This window comes from Gambusia affinis, linkage group LG15 (genome assembly GCF_019740435.1).
Source record: "Gambusia affinis linkage group LG15, SWU_Gaff_1.0, whole genome shotgun sequence".
Taxonomy (NCBI): domain Eukaryota; kingdom Metazoa; phylum Chordata; class Actinopteri; order Cyprinodontiformes; family Poeciliidae; genus Gambusia; species Gambusia affinis.
Window position 1 is genome coordinate 19,750,769 of NC_057882.1, and position 27,056 is coordinate 19,777,824.

Consider the following 27,056-nt stretch of genomic DNA (forward strand, 5'->3'; position numbering starts at 1 on the left):
TATATCAACAAAATAAGCAACATTTTCAATTCAAAAATTCTTTTTTGTTGCTCAGTTATTGAGTTAATACTTATGTGAGCTCCACAACAAAGATATTAAATGTTCTTAATCTGTTATTTAGGTTATTCAACTATCAGATTGGTGGAAAGTGCTATTCAATCAGGGTTTTCTGGAATCTCTGCTCATTCATTGACAAATTCTTTGAAAAAACCCTTATTTAAAAACGTGGACGCTGACATTAGCATTGGGGACGTCTGTGCTGCTGCAACACGTTTAGCATCGAGATACTATTTTGGGCTTGAAGAGCTTTGCTGGTGGGCTCACTGGTTTTAGCACAACTTGCACAAAACAATAGTTTTTTCCAGCATCCCATCAGATCGCTACTTCGTTGTGCGTCGCTATTGTTTGCGGATGTCGCTTGTACGTCAGATTAACAGGATGTACCAGAAACGCACAAATAGAAAGGTTCTGGCATGAACTTTTGCATATTAAAACTGAATATGATTAATTTAAAACTAACTAATTAATGAATTGAAATGAATGCATTGAGGTGACGGACTGATAAAGACAGAACTCTCACACTGTCCAATCTGTTAAGATGTATTTTGATGCACTTTTTAAAAAATCAATAAAAAATAAATAAATCGGATAATGGTGAAGGAAATGTGTTTGTGGGATTCTCTTGTATTAGTTAATATTCTGTTGCATTCAAATTCACCTTTAAAAATACCTGAACCATGTATTTTTCTTAAATGTTGCATATTGATGTAAACTGAGTGTTGGTCTCTCTTGTTCTTGGTCACTCTTTGACTGGGCTTTGGCTTTAGCCTCCAAGTAATCTGTATTTATACAAAACAAAGAGAGCTATCGGTTGCGAGTAAGATTCTAACACTTTAACAGAAACTTATTTTAAAAACCCAGAACTATCCCTTTAACAATCCTTTAAACTCTTAAATTTGTATTGCTTTGTCATCACAGACCTTTCAATCTGTCGATACTTGAAACAAAAAGAAGTTTCGGCTGCACCGACTTCCACAAAGCGGGGCTTTACTGTACAAGAGCAGCTGCTTCGTTTTACTTGTGTGGGCCAGAGTAACCACCCAATCAAATTCCTGCCAGCACCCTCTCCCTGAACTCCTCTTCTCACTCATCACAATAATGAGTTGGGGGGGATGGTGGCAAGCAGGTGGTGGTCTATGAACACATTCATGGTTTAAAGTGAGAAATAAAGATACATATGACTCGTTTTATGTGTTCGGTATCTGCAGAGCTTTCCCTCAAACACAGCTATCCTCCCATGCGCGCAGCGCCCTTCATCATGGCTAGCAGAAACAGGGTGGAAGATAAATTTTTAGAAAAATATTTGCAAGCACATGCCCTTCCTGTCCTCCCCTCAGTAATTCCTTGCTGCAGTTCAGTGGAAGAGATAACACACATTTCTGAAAGAACAGGCCAGATCTAAATTATGTTCTATGTTTTTTCTTAATCCAACATGTACTGTTATATTCTTTCCCTGCAAATGTTACTACGCAGTGGGGATGGGCCAATGTATATCATTTTCTATTGTTCCGACAGTAAAAAGTCATTTTAGAGAAATGAAAGAGAAAGTGTCACAGCTAAAATCATGATACTGTACACTGCCAGTCAGCTCTCTGAAAGGATGCAGCTACAGTTTTCCCTTGCTTCCAATACAGACAAATTACTTTGTTTGTGCATTATTATGGACACAAATAGTGGAAATTAAGTGAGTCGTGTTCAGTAAATTAGATTCAACATTCTGATGAGACCGATTTGTCAGATTAAAAGTACCTCTTGAAAATAATATCCTTCAAACAGGCATTAAACATACTTTTTATTAAGTCCACATTTCTATTAAAAATGTTTTTATTTAAAGGTCCAGTGTAATATAAACTCTTGTTTATTATTAGCTGTAAGTAAAAAATTATTATTACAAACAAAAATAAGGGCTGTCAAACATCCATCTGGGTGTAATTAATCTATGTGTTTCACTGAGTAATAAAGCTCCTAAAATAAATAGACTTTTCAAAAATATTCTAATGTATTGAACAGGTCTGCCTCTATCACAACAACATATTTACTAAGGTTCCAGAATGTTTATTAAATTTAAAGCATAGTCTTATTTTTAATGTAATAATCAATGTGCTATTTGTTTTTAATGGGAATAATTGCTGCTTTTCTGCTTTATATCATATGATAAGAATCTCACATCAGCCCATTCCTACTATAGAGGCTCAGTGCAGTCATTTATAACTCAGATTGCATTCTGGGAAACAGTGTTTTTCTGCCTTTGTGACCCAAAAGCAGTAGCAAATTCAAAATATGAAAACATCTGGATTATCACCTGAATAAATAGTTCATTTTTGAGCATGCTAACAAATTACAACTGTTTATTTCTTAGTTTAAGCACCAATCTTGCTTTCTAAATGTACCTATAGTTTATAAAATGTCTACAACAATATAAGGATTATTTGCTTGCATTGGTTCTACGGAGAACATCTGGACCTAATAAGCAGAGAGACGTGTAGCACCTGTTATTTGCAGCCGGCTTGCAAACCTCCTCTGAAGCATGAAGGACAAAGCGGCAGGCTCCTCTATGAATCAAGCGTTTGGTGTTTGGACGGTAAGATGTATCGGCGCTGACCTCCACACTGACAGGGGTCACTGAGCTGCATGTGCAACGTTCTCCTATTGCCATATTTGAGTGATACTCTTTGGTAAAATAAATGCGTACACCTCTGCATATCCAAACGGGGACTATTATTTTAGGGGAGAAGTGCACAACGGCAGCCAGGTCTAGACTTTTGTGGGGATTATCAGGCAGCTTTTGAAATAAAATTTGCAACCTTTCTGTGAAATTATTAAGGTTGATTATATAAAATAAATTTCTTTGAGCTTTAAGTCATGTTATAATGTCATTCTCTAATCAAAAACATACCTGGAGTGTTGCTTTGATTCTTTCATGCATGTTTGAGAAGTCTCTTAATCTCCCACAGCAAAATGCCTGGGTGGACAGAGTGCTGCCTTCAAGATGCAGCTCCTCCTCGGAGTTGCAATTTCTAAGCTTCCAATCTTTTGCCTCACAGAGCATCCCTCCCTGATTCCCCCACTCAGCTCCTTCAGACTAGCCAGCAGCAATTAGTAAACATCTGCTGGAAATGTGCATCTGCTGAGCTCTTTGTATGAGCTACTTCTCAGGGAAATGCTGGTAAAAAAGTTTTTTAAAGGTTCATAGAGGAGCAATGTTGAAAAGGCACCTTGAAGGCGGAGTTTCAGACAGAGCAGGAGTTTTTAAAGAGGCAGAAGCCCAATTTCAAGGCATTAAATTACAAAGTCAAAGGTTTTAAGTCATATTTGTTATATATATAGTTGCTGCTCACTGCCAGTCATCAGGCTGGAGGACAGCTCCTGAACTTCTCCCTTCTTAACAGCAAACACAGTTCTGAGATATTTCTGATTGCAAAATACATAAAAAATCCTGGTGAGGTAGAAGACACATGTATGAGGCTGCAGACTGCAGGCTGTCTGCCTCACTGAGAAGCCCAATTAATTATCTTGTAACATCAGCTTGTTATAATTCTGTCACTATGGAAAATATTTGTGTGTGTATGTCTAATTTTAGCAGGTCTTAATTACAGCTATCAGCTTCAGTAGTCAGTAGTTATTTAGATGTATCAAAATCTAAATAAATTTATAGAGACCACTGTTATCAGTAATAATCAAATGGTAACGCCACCTAAGGAACAATGGTTTCATTTCTGTTTTAAATAAAAACTATGTTTTACATTTTGTTTTTGTTCGAGTAGAACATGAATGTTTTTGGTTGAGTGTAGCAGTGGGACGTGTTCCCCCTCCCCCACTTGTTGCGGTGAGCTGTCAGCTCCTATCTCCAAAGCTTTACCTCATTTAAAGAAAAATCAGGTTGGCTGATATTTCAACTCCTGACACAACTCCATCTTGTAAAATGTTCTTGAACACATGCTAGCAACAAACATATTCTGTCTGTAAAATATCCAACCACCTGCAGGCTAACGAAGAGGTAGGTAATGTGACTAACTTCCAAACATGTGCAGCCTTCCAGATTCAGTTTATAAAATCAGGGCCCATTACTTGAACTGATGGCAGACCAAGGTTTATGATACTCCAGACAGAGTTTTTTCTGGCTGCATGGAGCATAGAGCAATGCCATGCTGTCCCTCGCCCACCTCTTGCTGCACATTGCCAATAAAGGTATCCACTAGGACTGAAACAATTCCTTGAATGATTCGAGTACTTTGACTATTAAAATTCCTGGAGAAAAATGTATCTGCCTCGAAGCTTCGTTAAATTATGTTTTATTATTTAGCGCACCGTGTTTCGACTGGGACATTATTTGCGTTGCGCAGAGCTCTGACTTCCGCCTCTGAGTTGTTGACGAAAGCTAAGTGTTTTCATAACGTCCAATTTTTAAGTTCGGCATGGGGATTTTATTGATCCAGGATAATGTCCAGGTTTTTGTTGTTTAAGGGGGACCAGTAAGAATCCTTAAAATGACTGGCGCAATGCCTGGAATACGGCAGCTTTTCTCCCCCGGAAGCTGCTGGTTGAAAGCGAATGGCGGGAAGAGCGCTGCAGGAGTATTTATACAGGTGAGCGGATAGACTGAACACGGCGGGCGGCTGAGTAGTTGATGGTTACAGTGTAAGCGTAGCTTTAAGGATGACCCGCACAATACATTTCATATCATCCAGGTCTGAATAAACAGGAGGAGGGAATCATTGTGGCGACACATGGCTGATAGATGAGTTCCTGAGTGTGACGAACGAAGGTGCCGTAAATATCCCGTTTCCCACCTCCCCCCGTTCTTACTTTCGTCCCCTAGTCTACCGGTTCCCAGGCTTACGTTCGTCTTTCCCCTGGTCTATTTCCTGCCCTCCACCTCCACTCTAGGCGACATTTCCTGTATTCTCAAACCCAAAACTTGACAAGTGTGGGGTAAGGTGAGAATTCATCCATTAAACTGACTGAAGATGTGCACATAAACTAAAAGCTGGATCATAGACATTTTGTGAGTCTGCCTCTATTATTAAATTGAATATAATGTCAGACTTTTGTATTGCTTCAGGTTAACATAGAAAGTGAGATATTATGGTTACAGGTTAGTTTTCTAAACTGCAGAAAAGGAACTGTTAGGGATGCTCAAAAATAAAAAACTGGACTGATACTGATATCCAATAGAAACACTGTTGTTATGCCAGATTTACTAATATTTTTATTTTAGAATTTTTTTTTATTGATTACTCGATTAATCGTAAGAATAATCGATAGATTACTTGATTTCTAAGATATTCGTTTACAACAGTCATACCCCATTTTTTCCTGACATAGAAAAATATAAAAAAAAGATGGCAGCTTAAAAATATTTGTAGACATGTACAAAAACATGCACAGTCAGTGTGTGCAAAGTAAAGAATTGCCACCTATCACTATTACTAAAACAATGCTATTTTATATCTGCTGACTGGTTAAACAAATAGATAACTCAGCTAAATAATATTAGCTACGTCAGCTAACAATATTAGCTTGTTATTTTTATTTTACCTCATAAACAGCAGTAAGAAAAAGTGAAATAGTTCTAATATTTATCATGGGGCTGCCTGGTTCAAATTCCAGCCAGCATAGAGTTTCTGGGTTCTCTGCTCTGACCGCTCAAAAACATAAATGTTGTCTGTTATAAAATGTTACTTTTAACATCATACATTAGTGCAAATATAAAAATTCCCTACAAACATTTCTAAATTGGCACCACAAAATCTGTAATTTTAATTGCAAAAAAAACACAATTTTTTTTTTTAATTCACAAACTCCTGGAAGAACAGAGATTTATTGATATTTTAACAATTGAATTGGTTTTAACAATATATTGTGGCACAACCGGTTCTTTAAGAACATCCAGATATTTGATTTGGCTCAAAATAAAAATGACTGACAGCCCTGATCTAAAGTAATCATACTTGGAGAATCTTTTACCATGCAAAGTCCAGATGTCATTTTCGCAACATTAGCCAAAAAATCTGCGTTCCTCCTTTCCAAGTATGGCAATTACATGCAAGCTGTAATTTTTCTGAAGGTTTGAACAACTGGCTCAGCTGAAATAATCACCTCTCTACCTATTCTTCCAGAACAGATTACTAAATGACACCAAAATAGCGTCGGTATATCTGTTATTTCACCTGAGGGCAACATACGCGCATCTCTTCTGTCACCACCATATGGCAACCAAGTCAAACTTTGTCAGATCTTTCAGAATGACAGCTTGCTACATTAAAGCCTGCTATTGTTACTCTATAATGTCTGTTAAAGCTCAGAAGGATTTCGCAACACAGCGGTGGCTGGAAGAAGTTAGAAACATCAATATGTAATGAGAGAGAGAAATGAAGCTCAGCTCCAGACTTTCAATTAGTTTCCTCTCCTTCATTTAGCTCAGAAGCTAGAAAAACGCCCCGGCGCAGCGACGAACTGTCACCAGTGGAAGGAAGGAGAGTGGGATGAAGCGGCCTGTCAGATTCCCCCTGAGCAGCTGATTAGAAGTCAAATTAACCAACCTCTGCTGTGGGTCCGGTAATGTTACCGCAGTAGCTCAGAGAGCCACCATTTTGAAAGCGACACATATTTGCTTCAAGGTTCAATCAGGTCAGATCGCAATTGCAAATTCTTGGAATGACACCAGCACGTTGAGTTGACACCAGATTAGTAGAGAGCAGACGTGCCTTGGAGAAGCAACGCATCCAGATCCGGTTTTATTCTCAGAGATGCTTGAGTTCACAGTGAGGATAAAAAATATTTCTGAGAAGCTAAACGGGGGGAATAAAAAAAAAAAAAACAGAACATTTTTTGCCAAAGCATCTCTTGCCCAGCTGCCTGATGATGTTTATGAGCCGTTCTGATTTGTCAGTCTGATTGAGTGAGTGAGTGTCCCTTCTTACCAGGATAGAAGTCTTTGGATTTGGACAGCTTAATGGTGGCACCCGTCTCTTTCTGCAGTTGTACGATGGTCTGGCCACCCTTGCCAATTATAGAGCCGGCTGCATAGCTGGGGATCAGCACCTTCAGGAAGTACTCACCCTCCTCTGGGGGAAAGACATACAAAGTGGGAAAAAGGCCACATCATGTACAGCAGCACTACACATCATATACACTGTGTATATATATATATATATATATGAATGACCTCAAAAAGAAAAATATTAAAGAAATAAATTATAAAAACATAATAGCATTAATATGTGTTTAAGATAGATCAAAGAGAAAGGTTGGTAATGTATTTTTGCTAATATATTTCTGAAGAGGAAACATTTTCAGGTATTTTGGGTAGGAATATTTGTAGCTTTCACAGTCTATTAGCAATTGGAGGCATGTTCTGTGTCCTGGCCCAGATTTTCATGTAGAGTAAATGATGACCTCCTTTCCGGTTTGCAGAGGTCTAATTTTAACCATTTTCAAGGAGTTTTAGCAACACTCTGAATAAATACCCGTCAATGCTCGGTGTCAAGTAATCCTGCTTCATGCTGGAACCAAATGCCAAAAATCAAAACAAGTCAGAACATAAGGGGAAAAAAAAAGAACCAGAGACGCAGACTATCAGGAAAAAACACAATCACATCCAACTCTTCATCCAAGCAGCTCATGAATAGCCACAAAGAATTATCCGTTGTAATTAACCGACGTGTGGAGAACATATGGGAAGCAATCCTGCAGATTTGTTCAAAGGGTATAGAGCCAAAATGGTTTAAATCTCCTCCATTTTGGAGGGGCTTTTGTGGTTTAAAGTGGCTTTTAGTAGTCACTGATTGACAGAGTGTCACTGTGCAGCAGAATGCGTTTCTCCTCTTAGCTTGGTAGAGCTACGTTTTCTGCAGTTCTACTTAGAAATCAGTCAAAACCAAGAAAGTCCTCATGCCACCAAGTGCAAACTGCGACGGAGCAATCAGCCACATTTGGTGCTTGTGCCTGTGCGTTATTGATTGACCTGACAACGTTATGATGCCACGGTGAACATTTGACACAGGTGCAAACTTGAACTTAAGCACGGACACAAACAATCTTCTCTGCATGCTGATATGGATGCAATGACGTCATGTTCGATCCCTCTCAACTGCCAATAGGGGTGACGTCAGTAGAGCGGGGCAGGGATGTTACGAAGCGCCGTAAAACCTTTCTGGCCACGGTTCTTCTACCTTTCTCTAAAGTGTGCTGTCAGACTGCCAGCTGTCGCAGCCTGTCACCATGTTTTGTACTTTGTTGAGGACATGGAACGCGGGGATGTGACCTGCGTGCTGAAGACACGGAGGACGGGGCGGTGGGGAGGGGGGCTGCAGGTGGACTGAGACCAACCTGTTGCCTCGATAATACACTCATTAGATTGAGATGTGAATGAACATGGCACTGTGACATAGGGGAATTTCACAGCCCACATGGTAGCTCTTCCGCTTGTTGCATTAATATGCCCCTCATGTTCCATTCAGACGTAGGCTCAGTTTGCTCAACATCACTCGTAACCAATTGCTCTGACAAACATCCACATATTTGGTGCCATTATTAGTGGCAGAATTTTTAGTTTGGATCTATTAAAACTCACTAACACATTTGACAATTAAAAAAAAACACCACATTTTCGGAATATTTCAAGTGAGGATAAAAGCTGACGTATCTTTTAAGTAGAAAAAGAAAACCGGATGTGTTCTATCAGATTCAATGCTTTTTATTCTCCGTCTCATTTCTGGATATCTGAATCTTGTGCAGGGTTGCAGTCAGCTCTCTGCTTTTCCCTTAACGTGAAACACAAAATGACCTTGATGGAAAAAATAAAATAACGCCGTCGCCAAAAACCTCCTGAGCCCCTAAACTATCTACCGCCTGATAATCGACAGCGTGCCAGTAGGAAAGCATTTCACAGAATGATTTCTTTTTACTGGATCCTAATATTCTGAGACCTGTTGTTGCCAGACGAGCCCAAACCCACTGCGTAACTTTCTGCTCATCTTCAGCCGGGAGTGAACCCAGCAGGGGAGAAAGCCGCTAAGATTCCCCTCTTGTCACCCTCACAGCCACGTTTGGTGTCATTAGTCAATAATTAATTCCATCCCAGTGTCTGAGATCACAGTAACAGGTTTTAATGGCGTCATGTGGTAGAGTAAACATGGCAATCTGTCGCCAGGGAACGGGAGCAGTGGGGCACATTGGGAGGTTGAGCCAGTGGGGTGTTAGTTCAAACCTTTGCCTCCAGTACTGGAAGGATGGCTTGGAGGAGAGACATGGTCTCTGAGCCAAATGCGTTTAGTTAAGTCACTTAAGGGGGGTGGGTCAGAAGGAAATGCCTTGTGACCGTCCTCCCCTCCTTCTCACAACCCTTCCAAGTACCCTTTCTGCATTTCAATGGACCAACCTGCTCCTGATGGGGGAGCAAGGACGATGGAACAAAAATGAGCCGCAACGAACAAATCCGCCTTAAGATGTATGAAAGTACTCATGGTGCAGCGTGATGGATAAATTCAACAAGTCAGACAATCAGAGTTTGAAGCTTACCCATTCTGAGATCTGCTGCTTCTCAAGTCCTCTGTCAGATCGCCATCAATGCCGGGGCGCAATCTCTAAAGGGGCTCCTGACATTAGCCTAGGCATAGGTGCAACGATAGTGTTGAGGAATGCGGCCAGTCGACCTTTTTTTTCACCGAGGTCTTATTCATCAGTGGGGTGCAGAAAAAGAGATTTCACCGCAGCATCCGAGCCATGCCTGCAGCTGGCCCGAGCCTCAATTGTCTGAGAAAATGCTAATGCAGGCTCTGAGTGTTTTCAGTGAAAGACGGCACGCATTGTTCAAGCCTGCATCGGTTTGAAGGGGGGGGGGTCTTCCCTGCCGCATCACCCTTTTCACTGCTCTCATCCATATTCATCGAGTGGCCTGTCCGTCTGCAGCAGCACGCAGGACTGGCAGCCGGCGCAGCCAATGGCCGGCCTCCTCTCCTCAGGACGTCACGTTCCCACCCCCCCAGACGCCGGTCCCCAAAAAATTGAATTTTCTCCTCTACTCCGCCTCTTTTGACGCAGCACTATAAAGTACGGCAGTCCATTCACTCACTCTTTTCAGAGAAAAGTGACAAAGGTGAAGTGGCTGAAAGAGCGGATGGCAGCGCCGGACGAGGAGCTTCGCACAATGACCTTCAGTAGAGGCAAGAGAGGTGCATGGAGAACATAGCCAAACGATGGAGGAGGAGTGATCGGAGACGGCGCGCTTTACGCCACCCACCCTCCTTTCCTCTTTTCCCCCACCCCCAATCCCTGAGACGGCCATGTTTGAGAGGGCGGAGGGGCTCATCAACCATTGCAAATGGCAGTGCCGCAGAATGGTGGAGGGGGGTGATGAAGCCAATCACTACGCCTATAAATCTTACACTGAGAGGTATCTTAAGTGACCGAATGAGTGTTGAAAACTGCAGTGTGCTTGTGTGCAAGTACCTGTTAGTGGACACGGGAGTCCAGCTTCATTTAACAGCGCATTTCAGGAAACCTGCACACAATGAACTCTCTCCCTCCTGGATGTTGATCAATGTGATCAAACTCTAAAATTTTTCCTTTATTATTTATTTATTTATTGCTGATGAAACAAGCCACTTCCAGAAGATTCTAGCAGAGAGATGCTCCACTATATAGCCTCAGCTTCCCTGTAGACTCCACTTTCTCTCAGGGTCTATCTGGCTCCTCTTTTCTCTCCGTCTCCTCATTACTTTCGCTTCCTCCTATTCTCTGTTTCGCTGCCACCTGGCAAATTCACAGTCCGCTCACGTCACATCGCTCTGCAAGGGCACCTGTGTCCTTCCCTCAAAAAAAAAAAAAAAAAAAAAAAAATTAAATAAATAAATAAACAAATAAAAACACAGTTCACATTCCTGTGCCAGCCTTTCCATTAGCAACATAACAAGATCATAGAACCCCCCCAGCAAACAACCTTTCGGTAGGCGTGTGCTTGCCAACAAAGTGAGCTCACAGTATGGACAATTTAGAAAGAAAAAGAGTGAATGAAAGATTGTTCATTTTGAGGAGAGAAGGGCGTAGCTGATAAAAGAGTAGTCATTTCCCTCATTCACTGTCCACGGCTCCTAATGCACAGCGAGGGGGGGCTCTTGGCTTTGAAAGAGCCAAGGCTTTCTTCTCTTTGTTGTAACTGCCACTCATGTTAATGATCAGTTGGGTTGGAATAACGTGATCAATATCAGACGTAGTCTTGGGGCTGGTGATTACAGGGGTGGCTGAGGATTAGCAGGCTGTCTAACACTGTTGTCAGACAGACTGCAGAAGAGACAATACAAAGATCACTGGATGGAAATGATTTGCTTTTCTGCATTTGTTTTAATTTTTCTCCTCAATATCAAATTCCAGTAAATAATTACGCATTTCAGAAAGGCCTTGAGGCTATTCTGCATACCTCCTTGCTGTACTGTTATCCTTAGTCTATACGCAAATCATAAATTTAGGCAACCACCTGAAACAAGAATTAGCTTAGATGTTAAAAGAGAGCAGGATAAAGTTTAATCAATTTCTGGCACTTGAGCACCAGAAATACATTTTCTGATCAATATATAGCAAGTTGAAGTAAAATGAATGCTCATCAATGTCAATTTAAATAGTTTTTAGAAATTTGAATCTATTCCTAATTTATATTCCAACTAATGTCCACCCATCGTCCTAACTGGCTTTTCAGAGGGGCTGCAGCAGACAGTGGGCACAGGGGTGGGGAGAGCTGGCTCTAGACAGTTTCAGGCTGTCACAGCGCAATGCAGGGACATACAAGACAACCGTTCACACGTAGGGGCAATTTAGACTCACTAATCTAACACAATATTTTGGATAACAAAAGGAAACTGGAGTACCTGGGAAAAATGTATACAAGCACCAAATTTTTTCTGTAGGTTGAATATCAAATTACAGTTTTTCCCCAGTTTTAGTGTCAGCTACAGCTGTGATTTATTGCTATTCTGATTTTGACACATCAAGTAATGCACGTTCTGTATAGGCATGGCAGTGGCACAGGGGTGAAACGTGCAACCCATGTACGAAGGCCTCAGAACGACACATTCGTCATGGGTTTGAGTCCAGGCCCGCTGACATTTGCCCCATGTATTCCCCTCTCTCACAGTCCACTTTCCTGTCTACTACCTCTCAAACAGAGGCCACTAGAGCCAAAAAATACTTCAAAATAATTAATATGATACAAATATAACAATCTGATAGCTGGCTGACTAGTCAGGTAGCCATCCAGTAACTGACATGATGCTCCATAATGACTGTCTGTGATTTATGTGACTGAAAACATGTTTAAACACCCACATGCATCTTTCTTTTAAATGAGCAAGTCTAGTCTTTTCCTTCTGCCAGCTGACAGTGCGCAGCAATAGCTGGGGAGGTGGCAACAGTCAGAGAAATCTTGAAACTTCCTATAGCAAACATTAAATAGTAGGAATGGTAAGGTGGAAGTTTTTTTTTGTTTAGTTTTTCTTATAATACCTATTAGGCACTAGTGTCCTTTATTTAACAATAATTGGACAAAACACAGGAAGAAGAGAAAGGGGAACCCAGGACAACCGTGTCGAGGACTACAGCCTCTGGTCTACTGACTGAGCCACCCAGCGTCACAACAGTAGTTTTGAAACAGTAGCTTCATAAAATATTGATATGTGGGTAACTAAGCCATTCCTCTTCCCCTACATAACTTCAAAGACACACAGAGCGGAGCCGGTGATGCTAAGCTGGTAAGAGATGTCAATAACTAGAGTTGTCTGGTGTTTTGACTCAGAACATCTCTGATATACGTAAATAAAAATGGATGGTCTTCTGACAGACTAGCGAACCTTCCAGAGTGTACCTGTTGTCCCTCAGCGTCCCCTGGGACAGGTGCCAGCCTCCTTGACTCATCCTGTATTACTTAAGATATAAAAATCCTGTTCTTGACGCTACTCTTTCCCTGGAGTCACTACATCACAATTATCCAGCATCAGGTTGTGAAATTATGGAAGTGGCAGCACTAAAAAGCCAATAACATATGTGCGAATTGAAACGTTCGTCAAGCTCCTTCAACACTCTCATCAGCCAGTAATTGAATGAGAAAATCCGAGCTGGGTGTTGGTGCTTACAGGTAAACGGTGAAAAACTCCCTCTAAGAAGCAGGAATGCCACATTAGTTCTTCTTCTGCAGCTGTTTTCGAGGTGTTAATGGATGACATATGGCGTTTGGAAATGTTCTAAAACACTGCCTGGTGCCGTCAGAGCTCCCTTTGTGCCTTGCTGAAATTTCATTTCTGTGGAGCAGTGAAGTGCAGAAAGGATGCGCTCACGCTGTCAGAAAATGTGATATAATACTGCTGTCACCGAATGAGGTGCTGCTGGTGCACAAAGGGAGAAATCTTAGTAACATATGGTGAAAAAAAAAAAAAAAAAAAACAGTGTTTCTCTGCAGACATCTAATTAACCTTAAGTTGTTGAGTAAGTGTTCGCTGTGAGCTGCAGAGCATAACAGCCCTACGCTGGAGTAAGACGCACAGTTACTGGAATCAGCCATCATCCTCTGACTGCGGCTCTCTAACGTCTTCCAGAAAAATCAGGTCTCATGCAGTGGTTCTTCGTCACCACTAAACCCAACCATTACCTAACAGTGCAGCAAATAATTCCCCATTTTTAATATCCTATCCTATTTTGTAACACCTCTTCTCTTACATCTTTTTTAACAAGCATTCCAAGATTTCTGATTGGAATTTTACCCTCTAGCCTGATTGGCCTCATCAGCAGACCTATAAATAACCGTGGTTAGATAGAGATCTGCACTACGATCAGCGATGAGTGTTCACCCTGGAGGCTTGTATAAATTTTACTTATTGGTTTTCCTGTTTAGATGAGCTTATGATTTAAGTTGAACATTTTGAGAGTGCCACAGCACAGAGAGCAACTCTGAAACTCACAAAAACAAGGCTCCACCAGACCTCTGCCATTCCTCTTCAATGTTCATAGAAAAACATCCAAAAAAAGCTCATTTGGTGATGGATGAACATAGTTGTTTAGCAATTATATCCTGCACACAGAGCAACAAAGCCACCTATAAGCAGAGATTAATGGTCTGATAACTAGAATCTTCTTTTTTTTGTATAAAAACAACAAAGAATTTAAAATTTAAAATTTAAAATTAAAGGAAAACCCACAAAAATACCTAACGGTAAGAAGCATAAAATCTGAATAAAAAACGTTTCTGAATCAGTATCAACATCGCCAATACTGGTGCTGTATTGGTATCGGATCAATAGCAAAACATGCCTTACGTGCCTCTAATAGTAACATTAAATGGCAGCAATGCTGACAATGCTAATTGCTAAAAAAAATGCTAAAACCAATTCAAAAAGTCAATTCTGTAATCATTTAGTCTTTGTATTGAACTTTTAGTAAAATCCTGCACACAGAGCAACAAAGCCACCTATAAATAATTAATCACAACACAGAGACTTCCTTAGGTTTTTGTATAAAAACAACAAAGAATTTAAAATTTAAAATTTAAAATTAAAGGAAAACCCACAAAAATACCTAACGGTCAGAAGCATAAAATCTGAATAAAAAACGTTTCTGAATCAGTATCAACATCGCCAATACTGGTGCTGTATTGGTATCGGATCAATAGCAAAACATGCCTTACGTGCCTCTAATAGTAACATTAAATGGCTTAACAATAACCTCAAAGACCTATTCATGTTGATTAATCAATTTTATTTTAGTTCTACATTTCATAATGAGAATATGGTTTGGTTTTAGCCACTTCCTTGGAGTTGTGTTTTTATTTGTGTGGAGGACCCCTGTGCAAGAACCGCCTCTTTCTAAGTGCCTGCATTGGCTGTGAACTGTTTTCTCTACAGTTCCAATTATCCCTGCCATAAACACCGTTTGTGTTTCTTGCTTTGAGGGTGAAAAAAACAACAAAAAAAGAAGTTCAACGCAGACTAATGAACAGTCAGCCTCAGCCTGTTCTCTGGGCTTCCATGCACTCTGGCTGCACGCAGACAGTTGATACTGTCAGCCGACCGTTTGTTTGCTTGTTTGTTTTGGGATTCCGACACCAACCTGCGGCTTCATGTGGAGGAGACGCGCCTCAGCCTGTTCTCTGGGCTTCCATGCACTCTGGCTGCACGCAGACAGTTGATACTGTCAGACCGTTTGTTTGCTTGTTTGTTTTGTTTTTTGTTTCTTGGTACGGATTCCGACACCAACCTGCGGCTTCATGTGGAGGAGACGCGGAGGACTAGCTGATTTCGTGTTGCGGCGCTCTTACCTCCGGTGTTGGTGCGCTTGGTACAGCCGGCCTCTTCAGCCGGAGTTTCAAGCGGCCGTTTGCGGGAATCCGGGTTATCCGCCTCCATTTGACTCTGCTGCTGCTGCAGGCTGTGGAGGTTCGGGTTCGTGTATATCCCGTTGTGGTCCATAGCTGCTGCTCCACCACCATCTCCACCACCGGCCATCATCATGTTTCCACCGATAAACTGTTCCCCCTGCCTCTCTCCCTCTCCCCTCTCGCTCTCTTCCTCTCTCTCTCTCTCTGACACAGACGGAACACGCAGCGCTCTCACCACCACATCCCCCCGGCCGCTGCACCGCGGCCCCGGCGCTAGGTCTCTGTGGGGGTTCGGATGTTAAGCAACACCGGGATCAGGGTCTCCTCTCCCCGCCACGCTGCTGCTCCCCTCACGGGCTAAATATAAAAGCCAAGTGAGTTCAAGGCGCCGCTCGCTGATCCCGTATTGTTGCGCCTTCACGTGAAAAAATGCAGAAGCGCGGAGGGGGAAAGAGATCCACTCAGCGAGGAGAAGGGGGGTTCGGGGTGGGTGGGTGGGGGGACAACTGCTTTTAAAACTCTTCTTCACGACACATTTCTCTTGTAAGTCCGGTGTGATGAGCGCAGCTGCTATTATTGTTGCCTTTGTAGTGAGAGAGGGGAGAAAATAGTTTTGGGAGGGGGGGCTCCAGAGATACTACTGAGCCGCTGACCGGCCGAACTATCCACAGAACCAAACTAAGAAGGACCCAGCTCCATTAGCTGCTGTAAATCTGCATTTAACAATACAAACTGATTCTAGTTTTATTTTAATTTTTTTTTTCCCCATCAGCCGTTATAAATTATTTCGGTTTATTTTTTAAGTTTAAAAGGGGAACTCTATGTAAAATTTACTTTTTAAAATAAGTTCTAAAGTTGTTTCCTCATCAAAAATGTACCTGGAGTGTTGCTTTGATTTTTGTGTGCATGTTTGAGAAATCCTTCAATCTCCTTTTGGCAAACCATTCAGCTGTGCAAAATGTTTGGCTGGACTAAGCATGGCGACTCCTCAGAGAGCTTCTGCCTCATAGACCACTCCCTCACTCATCTCCTTCAGACTAGCCAGTAGCAATTAGCAGGCATCTTGCTGGCTGCTCAGTGCAACTCTGGAAAAAAATGCTGCTAAAGTATAGATAGAAGAGCGGGAGAGGCGTTTCAGAAAGAGCTGGGAGTTTTACAGAGCCAGAAGCCCAATTTCAAGGTGTTAAATCACAAATTAAAATGTATATTGAGTTGTATTTGATATATCAAGCATTTTTATAACAACTGAAGAAATTGAAGAAAAAGAAGTCACAGTGCATACACCTTTTTAGTGTTTGTGAAACAGGATTCACTGTCTCCATCTTAGCCAGCTATATTTTAATTTGTTTCATAAAGGATAGTCCATATTAATAATCAACATGAGTACACTGAAACAACCATGAAGATATGCCAGATTTAGCCACCAGCGCATATGTAATCCCCAGTGGCCTACTGTGGGTTTCAATCAGGGCCTTCATAAGAAGTCAACTATACCTGAACAATGCCAGGACAATGCAAAAAAACTATGCATCACACCAAGCAACAGGCATCCAATAACATGCAAATAAATAAAAATACGCCAAGTAAAGCAACAATGCATATATCAAGCAATATATCAATGTATACTTTAACAAAATACACGGGCAATATCACACATAATTGAACAGCCAGCAATTTGGCAAAACTTTTGTTTCCCAGTTAGGCTCAACATCAGTCCAAACTGCTCAAACAGCACATATGAACAATTAAAAAAAAAATTAAGCAAAGTTTGTATGAGAATGTAATAGAAAAGCAACACTCACTCATTACTTGTAAATAGAATCCACAGGTTGTTGAGCTCAGTGCTAGCTGTTAGCCACTCCTAGCGCTCATAGCTAAAATACCTTACAAGCACCTTACTAAGTTCTTACTTGTCCGTGGTAGTGAGTCCAGGTTTGGTGTGGATTTAAAATTTTTAATTATTTCTTTCTTATCCATTAAAGAGCGTCTTGAAAAGGCAATTTTGATAAGTCTGCAACTAGGTCAAACGGAATTGAAGCGGATGCGGCCGCCATTTTGTAAATACCAAGATCACTACAGTGAAGAATACAGGGGAAGCTTCTGCCTTACAGCAGGGACTGTGGGCCGACAGGCCCTGCTGATAATTCTGTCAGTCAACATTATTGTCTGATAATTCTGTCAGTCCTGCCAATTATGGCCTGTTGTGCGGCCTTTTTGACAAATCGGTAGTTGAATTTGCACTGAAGGTCCTGACGCCTCAGCTCGCCAGATGCGTTTAAGTCACTTTTTAAAAGTAGGAAATTAAAGTGAAACCTCCATAATACCAATTAGCAACTGGTTTGTAGAATAAAAAAAATTACAGATAAAATTAAATATGACTAAAACATTTACACTTTTTCATTTCAATTTTCTAGGGCTAGCAGTGAAGGCCCTGCTGGCACTGACAGTCCACCACTGGTAATCCCCAATGGCAATCCTCAATGACAGAATGAAGAAAAACAATCGACACAAACGGACAAACACACAGAACATATAAATCATAGCAGATTATGTGTTCTGAATTATAAGAAAGACATAGCAAGAAATGGTTAATAATAATAATAATAATAATAATGGTTAATACAAATCAGAAATTATAAAAAGGAAGTCCCACCCATAAAAATATTTAACTCCCCACTAGTTTGGTTGTTAATCATAACTCTATAGTTCATCAGATTGTATCTAATTCCATGCACAATACCAATAATTAATTAATGTGTCAGAGTAAAGTTTGGCACAGATAAGAAAATGGTGCGGGGTTGCTTTTCAGGAGTTGGTTTCAGCTCCTTAGTTCCAGTGAAATTAATCCTTAAACCTTCAGCATACCAAGAGATCCCAGACAATAATGTGTTGCAGACTTTGTGGGAGCAGTCTGGGGATGAACGCTTCCTGTTCCAACATCAGTGTCTGACCTTATGCTTTTAGTAAAGAGCGAAACCAAATGAGGACAGAAACACATTGCTTTGGAATCTCATACTAACAGTTAGTTGTTTAATGTTGGTATTTTTCTATCTCCAACAACAATCGGCATTCTCACAGAAAACACAAAAGAAGAGCAGACATCCACAAATCCAAATATGTTATATGTTATTTATTTTCTGTAAAAACCATAAACTTTAACTATCTCAAGATCACATCACTTTATTCAACTTGAACAGTGCTCCCTTGTTTGTTTTTCAGCCTACCTGCAGCTACAGAGACCAACATATTGAAGGTTTGCCTACAGAATACCAATGTGATGTTCGATGATCTAATCAGTCCTAAATGCAGTACACCCCTGAGATAATCCCTTAAACTGCACTTTAATTAGGATGATGCATTCCGGTGCGGTCCACTGGGACTAATGGGTAAATAAATGCTGGATCTTTAACATGTAGACGTCTGATCACCACCTTCCTGGCTCTGAGCTGGAGCACTGCTGTTCTCAGCGTCTGTAGCTTCATCTGGCTCAGGGTTGGCAGTCAGCGCCGATATCCTCTGTGTGAGCCTCTCCAGAACCAAATCAGCAGTGCAGGTGAGGCTGTGCTGAAGAGATGACCCACAACAACAGGTCAGAACCATAACGTAGGAGACAACTGTTTTCAGTCATGCAGCTTTGCTGGGGTTAAATAAGTGAGAGTGAAAACGCTAAGCATAAAGTCTATCAAGGCGATCAATTCAAGGTAGAACAAAAGGACTTCCTTCATCTTTAAGAAATATTCTAATAAGCAACAAGTAGATATGTATTTTAACAGAAATATGGTCAAACAGAAAAATAAATAAATATATATATTTAACTATGCTGCAATTTCTCTTTCCAGACTGTAGAGGTCAGCAATTATCACTTGTGCCACAAGATATTTGACAACCAGCTGGAGCCTGATAGCAGAGAGATGGTGTCCTTGACAACAGTGTGTTACCTGTAGGATGTGCAGTCCTTTCAGAGTAAGGACAGCCAGCTCTCTCAACCCGTCCCCGGTCAAGTCCAGGTAGATGACGGACAGCAAGGGACTCTTGAAGCTCCGCCTCCACTGCAGCTGGAACTCTCCGTCTTGTCCGCTGCCTGCTGGTCTGAATTTGTAACAAAGAAGTTCCTTCAAGATAGAGATGGAGAGCTTTATAATTAGGAGCTCACTGTTCTTATCTGGTGAATACAAGAGATGAGAACATGTCCCGTTTTATCTCGTACTGTTCAGATTAATCAGATATGACTTTGAATTCTTAATGTCAAAATATCATCCAAAACAAAAGAACCCTTTTATCTCACGGCTCAAGTTTTTGACAGGTGTTTTTGCAGTGTAGTGTGATCAGATGTAAATTTGATCATTGTAGGTCTCCAAGGAATTTGCTTGATTTACTTATTCATATTTCTAGTTTAGAGAAAAGTGTACAGGTAGGATCTCTTTACAATGAAATGGTCTCATGTATAAGACAACTACTCTTCAGACTGAGTTACAGCCATGATTTAAGTGTGGCTGTAACTCACGCTTAAATCATGGCGCAAGTTACAGGAACGCAGTGGGCCAAAGGGGGGGTGCGATGTGGCTGGGAGCAGGAAAGGAGGATGCAGAGCTTGCTGAACTTCGAACTAAATACTCTTCAATAATTCATTGTTTCCTACCCTGAAGGTTCTTTTTCTCCCTTTTCAACAGTTCCTTTTTTATCACTGGTGATACAGGGTTTGTTATTAAAGTATCTCACTGTTGTGGTGGGGATGGTGTCTACATAAAAGTTTATATGGTCGGTCACACACTCAGGCCTCTCTATGTGGGGCTGGCACAGAGCAATCCGATCTGTAGCGCAAAAACAACCCCTCAGAGCTTCTTCAGATTCCTGTGACCTTTTCTCATGGTTCTTTTTTACTACATGTCGTCTCTAAAATAATTTGAGAAAACAAATTTGTGATCTGATTTGCAAAGAGTAGGTCTTGCAACAGAGGCGCATGCATCCCTGACATTGTATAAAACAAATCAAACACATTATTTTTGGTATAGTAGCTGAGAAACGATTGAAACACTAATAACGGGAGAGAGTAAGGTATGATTAAAATCACCTGATATCACAAGCACTAATAAGCCACCTCGTTTTGCTACTTCTTTAGATCTTTTTCTTCTTGCATGGTTGGAAAACCAACCTCAGCAACATTGCAATTTGTAATATCGTTCTATAGCCACGTCTCAGTGAAACATCCTCCTGATAGGCTATGTGGATGTTTGTCAGTGTTTGAAGTTAATCCATTTTCATACTGGAGATCTCACATTCCCGATTATGAATTATTAGGAACGTGATATCTCCACTGTCTGCACTGGCTTCATTATTTGAACCTCTTCTGCTTTGTTTCATGGCGTTACACATCACAATTGTCTAAAATAAAAAGTAGTAGGAAAATAAATCTTTCCAGCTACTGAGTATCCAAAATAAAATAATAATACTAAAAAAAATAAACACATATTTTGAAGACTCAATGAATCAACCAGAAAAATGAGAGGAACCTTTTTAAAATGAAAATTACAAGGACTGTACAAGAGCCACTCCAATAAGCTGCCACTATGTGCGGCACTGTTCTCGAATTACATATTGCTGATTAACCGTTGTAGTGTTCAAAATGGTTCTTCATCACTACAGGAACTATAATTCATAAATCAGTCAAGCTGTTTGCCTAAAGACATAAAGTATGAGAGAAAGGAGCTGGCAAAATAATCATGATTCTGCAATGACTGGATTTAATGGCCACCAGAAAATCATCTCTCAGTCATCAGTGGTTCTGACCTGTCCATATGTTCCCAACAGCACCTCCTTCTGCCCATCAAAGTCCAGGTCAATGACCAGAGCACAGAGGACGGCATCCCACTGGTCACTCCCTGAGAGACATGTGGAGCGCGACAAACCACACTCCTGGACGTGTCTGAGAAAACACATACCGAATTGTTTCAGTAAAACTGATGAGCTCAGAAAAATCCCAAACTTCCTGATACAAACCTGTAGACCACTGCCATCTCTATGGTGCTAGTTATCAGAAGGTTGTAGCCACTAAGTTCTTCACCTGGGAGAAAAAATAAAATAAAATAAACAGCAACAACCTTGAGAAACATTGTGGATTTAGCGAGACTAAATCCATACTTCTCTCGCCGCTGGCCTCACTGGACTTGGTTTGGCAGCTGAGTGGAAACAGAAGCACGGTGGAAATTGGGCTGTCAAACTGCACCCGCCATTTCTGCAGGACCTCTTATTGAAACACACAATAAAATACTAATGAGCGACTGAGCGCCCAGCTTCAGGTAAAAGTGTCAGACTTGTAATGCTGCAAAGAAAATTATGGCAAGTGAAGCCAGACTAAATCAAACTGTGAATGCCTTGGAATGACCAACCTAACTGGATAAGTATACACTGAAGTTTATGTGGAGCTGCCTAAAGTTTATATTATATAAGTATGGCTTTTAATAATCTGAGCAAAGAGGACAAATGAAGGATAAAGAAAAATACCTGGAAGATAAACAGTATTTAAAATGTATAACTTTAAAAATAATAATAATAAAGCTATTCACACAGGACCAACTTTCATTTAAACATGCCTTATGTTTTTTGAGCAGCAGCTCAAAAAAATGGTGCTGAAATATGGTTTTGAAGTTCCATTTTAATTAATTATCATTCTTTACCAGTTGCCATAGCTTCAGCTGTAGAAATCAAAACTTAGAACATTGAGCTTTACTTCTACATGGTAATCAAAATAAATTTTCCAATGCAAGGACAGATTACACAGCGAACAGTGTCAGGCATAAATGTAAAAGTGAAAATATTTAATAATAAAACAAAGGATTTAAAAAAAAAACTAACACTTTATTACAAATGAGCAAAGTACATATTTAGGTCTGCCAGGAAAATATTTCTCTCCTTTTGTCATTTCTAGCAGAGAGTCACATAAATGTGAAGAAGAAGAAAAATACAAGAGCACACCATTCATATTGCTGTTTTAGACTTGGGTATGTTTCCACCAGTATATTATTAGTTCTATTTGCTTTGTAAATCAGATAACACACAGACTATAGCAGAGACACAACATGTGGATAGTGGATGTGTCCCTGTGTCTTCACAGCAGTGCTATTTGCAAAGTGCCTAAAGAAGCACATTAAGGAGGAGCCTGTTTTATTGTAGATCCAGATAACAGAGTAATCCTTTGGGGATAGCGTCTTTTTGCGCGCAAGTGATTCAGAGCTATATGTTTCTAATGTGCATTTACGGCTCATTTCTTCTCACCTGGTCCCTTCTGGTTGACCAAAGCCAGTCCAATACAGCCGTTCTGACAGCCATATGCTGAGAGCCGCTTTCCACCAGCTACACTCGCCATATCCAACCACAACACACTGCACAGAGGGAGAGAGCAGAAAAAAAATAGTGAACACAAACACTCAAAGAGGTGCATGTAGAAATCACCCGGTGACTGGAATCAGCTTGCTTTTAGCTCAGTTGTTAAGGCTGCAAAATAGTGAGAGAGTGCAAGACTTTCAGGAAAAAACAGGAAGGCAGTACCATCAATATGATCTGATTTATCATTCTGAACATTCACAGCTTTTATGGAAACCTGATTTACTGTACGAATCTCAATTTTCCATTCAAAACTAAAGATGAATATTTAGTTAGCATTGCTAATCATGCTAACTTCTAAAATAAGATGCTGAAGAAATATTAAAATATGTCAACTCTGTAATCATGCTGTCTTTTTTTTTAAACAGTAAAACTATTTTCTCTACCAACTGCCTTTTCACATATAAGAAGTACCTCCCAATATAAATAATCAGTGACATCTAATGAGGGAGGCTAGAAATAAATGAATGGGGTCTTTATGTCTTTTCATACTATGGATCCTAAAGACCCATCAGAATTGACTAAATTTGAATCAATTACCGACGTGACAGAAACCACAGGTCAAAAATTTGTTTCCACAAAAGCCTAATGGTGCATCTAATTATCAAATAGTGAATAAAATAAACTAGATATCAGAAAAGCTGAATAGATCAGTAATAAATAGCAGTGGATGCATTATATACACAATAACCAATGTGACATAGGTAGTAATGGAGGTGAGAGGCTCAGAATAACCAACTTGCTGGGCAGCTGCTGTAGTTCAGGGAACAGTTTCTCTACTGGTTGCTCTTCAAACTGGTGCAGGGAGGCATTCTGTGGAGGACCCAGGAGTCAGGCTTCAACACGTACAGTCACACTCAATAACTGCATTAGAATATGTGTTCAGATGAGGCATGTTTGTCAGAAAATAACATCCTAAATGTAGGTATCAAACATACTTTTCATTAATTGGACCACTAAGCAAACGTTTTCCAGTTTGATATGAAATCTGTGCCAACCTCCTTGTACAGGTGGATTCTTTGGTCATGACCACTGAGTAGAAAAACCGTCTCCAGGCCTTCATCAGGACACTGCACTCTGACAGAGAGAGAAAAACACACTCCCAATCAGACACCCAATCAAAGAGCGCAAACTGAGTAGTAATAGCAAATTTCTATTTAGTCCAATTCATGGACAGAAAAATGTGTTTAGGTGTGAATATATAATCCTGACTTTAGCTTAAAAAAACAAAACAAACATCTGTTATGATGGTAATTGAACTAATCACGTCTTGTCCTATATGGAGATAAACTCACTCTGTGTGGTAGAGCTGGAATGGGGTGAACTGCAGCTCCAGATTCAGACAGCTTTCTGTTCAGAGGAACACGTTCATGTCACCGCCAGGACAAGTGTCCCTTTCATACGGACACAGCTTCACTCACGCGCAATGGACTCCAGGTTGAACTCGGAGCCGGGCTCATAGTCGCAGTAGATGTTCAGGAAGGGCGTGGCTTTGTCACCGGAGTCCTGCGGTAGGTCAGATACAGGAACTGTTCAAACCACTGGAGCATCTTCTGACATGACAACTACAAACTTCAGAAGGGTTTATTAAGAGGTAATGTAATAAACCAACATATAGTTGCATAATTGTGGAAAGAAAAGGATAGGTGGTTGATGTTTTTTTTTTTAAATCCAAATAAAAATATGGAAAGTGTGGCATGTATTTGTATTTTATGATGCCGTTTTAGGGCCACTATAAATATAAAAAAAGGAGAAGTAGGTTTCTAGCAAAAAAAAAAAAACCCAAAAAACCCAGAAATTTTGAGAATATCAGAAATATTCTAGTAACAAGTTAATTTGTGAGCTTCCAAAGTAGAAAATTTTAGAGAAAAAAAAGCTCAAATAATTTTGAGATTACGGTAAGTCGAAAGACTCTTTTAAAACTCAGGCAGTTCCACGTTTTCAGACAAAAATATTTGACTTAAGCTCAGAAATGTCATTGTTTTCACTAGAATATTTCAGAGTATAATCTCAAAGTTTCTGAGTTTTTTTTGGATGAAAATTACAATGGCCCTAATACGCCATAGTAATATTCAAATCTACTTAACTGAGACACAATTAATACAATACAGATCAATAAAATGGCTTCAGAAGTCACTTTATAGCAGATATAACTGAATTGTGATACCGAATCTCAGTATATCAACACAAATGTTTTGTGAAGTCCTCAGATGTTAGCGAACAAACCGTATTCTGAATACAAAGGAACACAGCAGACAGCTCGGGGAGAAAGGTGTATACCAATATTTCATACCTTTATGAAGGTGATCCCCACTACCAGGCCTCTTTTGGGTGAAGACTTGTTGAATGCATCAATTGATACGATTTCTGCATCAACTGCATAAAGAAGTTAGGACTCAGTCTGCAACATCAAGCAGCCATTAGCAGAACATACAGGCTTCTTTAGTAGTCCTAGTACCTGGTATGTAGGTGAACTGGACCTCCTTAGCCACCGGACGGACTTTATGCTGCAGCTCCTGGTACCTGAAACACACCACCTTCCCTTTGAGAGTGGCCGCGAGCAGCTCCTGCTCCCCGGCTTGACACAGCCCGTAAATGTTGCTCTGCGACGGGAATCGGCTGAAGCTGTCTTCCACGAAGGGGTAGGACTCCCGGAGCATCATACAGGACAAAAACAAGTCCTTTAAATGCTAAAACACGGACTTAATAGGGCCTGGTTGTTTATGTTTCAGCTGTTCTTCATATACTCATATACAATCACAGAGAGTCAAGTTAGGTCACGAAAGACACACCACTTCCGGAGGTTAATTTAAAAAAAAAAATAAAGTCGAAACACCGCCTTCTCGTCTAGCGAGAAGGACCTCGATACAGCAAACAGAAAGGGGCGGTGACAGACCACTGGGGAACTATTGCACACCGGAAGTGAAGGGGGCGCTATTTCCTATATCTTCCGCGGTCTCCCGTTTTTCTTTTCTTTCTAAATCTGTGATAAATCTTCATCTTTAGGAAGGATTTTCACTCTAAGCATGTATTTGAACATCGCATTTTTATTTATTTCAGCGCAGCTCACAGTTTTTAACAAATTCTGTAGCTTTTGTAGACTTCTAAATCTGCTCATTAGTTGCATCTTTTCAGGCCTACTGCTGCGTCTAGTGGCGTGGGGGTGGTAACACAACTAACTTAACTACATCACTAAATGAAAATAGGAGAAAGTCTTTATTGTTTATTATTAATTTTCGTAAGGAACTGGAGCTAATTAAATGAGCAAAACAAGACCTCAAACTGTTTCCAGTTTCTCTCGATGGCCAACTTGTTGAAACTGGCAAATTTAAAATACTTCAGGTCATTCCCTGAATGACCTGAAGGACAGTCAGCTCAACTTTGCTGAAAACAATGGCTATATTTTTAAGAAATGTTCTCAGCCACTCAATCTTTTCAGAAGACCTCGTGATCTTCTGGTTACCCAATTAGAGGTTGTGTACAAGACAATGTTGAGTGTTTTAACTTTTCATCTCATCGGCTGGTTTGGTCACATGAGCTGCAGACTAACAGACAAACTTATCAGAATACTTTTGATGGTGGGTAAAATATCAGGTAAATAGTGGTGAAACCAAAAAGAACTCTGTCTCAACTGTTTGCTGAAAGTACATGAAAGACAGCAAGGAATATCTAAGCAGAGAGCATCCATCCTCGTTTATTCATCACTTTGAACCTCTGAGCTCATTATCGTGTTCCTCTAGCAACTAAGAAAATTGAGTGATAGTAATTTATTGACAGTGAAATAATTATTCTTAACCAAATTAAAAGATAAGATTTACTTATAGCATGCTAATTGTTTGATTTTATGCAAAATTGTTGATATGATTCTCTGAATGTGTTTTATTTTATCATTATAGAGTCGAAAGAAAATTTCCACCTTGATAGACTAAATAGTTTCATCTTATTTTTTCCTATATATAAGACTGTACCAACAAAAAGTCTCTCAGAATAACATATATGGCACTGTAAATGCAGAAATGTGAATTTTTGCTTGCATCTGTTTAACAACCCTGGTTGTAACAACCAGATTTGTTATTCTTCTGTGAACCCAATTCACTGGTTCGTTATTGACTTTTGCTCAATTAAGTTTCTTATGTAAACATTGTAAATGGTATTTTCATTGTAGTTGATAATGTTGCTTTTCATATCTCCTTATTTGACCGCACCTCATGACAGCTAATAGTGGCTTAGATAATGTGCGCCTCTTCCTGAATGCCTG

At 40.3% G+C, this 27,056-nt stretch overlaps 2 protein-coding genes across 7 annotated transcripts in view; both read right to left on the minus strand.

The window, feature by feature from the left end:
- The window catches only part of nova1 (NOVA alternative splicing regulator 1), a 34,543-nt gene extending 16,869 nt beyond the window's left edge, over window positions 1-17,674 (minus strand). The window contains exons 1-3 of one of the 3 annotated variants that reach the window (XM_044141783.1): window positions 15,359-15,474; window positions 9,583-10,874; window positions 6,984-7,127 (exon numbers count right to left, since the gene is read on the minus strand). In XM_044141783.1, coding sequence (XP_043997718.1) covers window positions 6,984-7,127; window positions 9,583-9,586 — 148 coding nt within the window. In that variant the 5' untranslated portion in view covers window positions 9,587-10,874; window positions 15,359-15,474. Of the gene's footprint in view, window positions 1-6,983; window positions 7,128-9,582; window positions 10,875-15,358; window positions 15,866-17,220 lie in introns of those variants that run through there. The other 2 variants (XM_044141784.1, XM_044141782.1) reach the window with 2 other exon arrangements.
- An 859-nt stretch (window positions 17,675-18,533) lies between these two features.
- On the minus strand, window positions 18,534-25,674 carry kptn (kaptin (actin binding protein)). 4 transcript variants are annotated; one of them, XM_044140929.1, is made up of 12 exons: window positions 25,257-25,674; window positions 25,092-25,174; window positions 24,220-24,304; window positions 24,094-24,148; window positions 23,797-23,875; window positions 23,538-23,611; window positions 22,691-22,797; window positions 21,557-21,661; window positions 21,416-21,479; window positions 21,206-21,341; window positions 19,357-19,507; window positions 18,534-18,977 (listed from the first exon to the last, which is right to left on the minus strand). In XM_044140929.1, the coding sequence occupies exons 1-12, from the start codon at window positions 25,459-25,461 to the stop codon at window positions 18,919-18,921; spliced, it is 1,203 nt and encodes a 400-aa protein (XP_043996864.1). In that variant the 5' UTR covers window positions 25,462-25,674; the 3' UTR covers window positions 18,534-18,918. The 4 variants fall into 4 exon arrangements, with proteins under 4 accessions (XP_043996864.1, XP_043996866.1, XP_043996865.1 ...); XM_044140931.1 differs by having other exon boundaries at window positions 18,534-18,982; window positions 25,257-25,673; XM_044140930.1 differs by having other exon boundaries at window positions 19,357-19,530; window positions 25,257-25,673.
- Window positions 25,675-27,056: the final 1,382 nt, after the last annotated feature.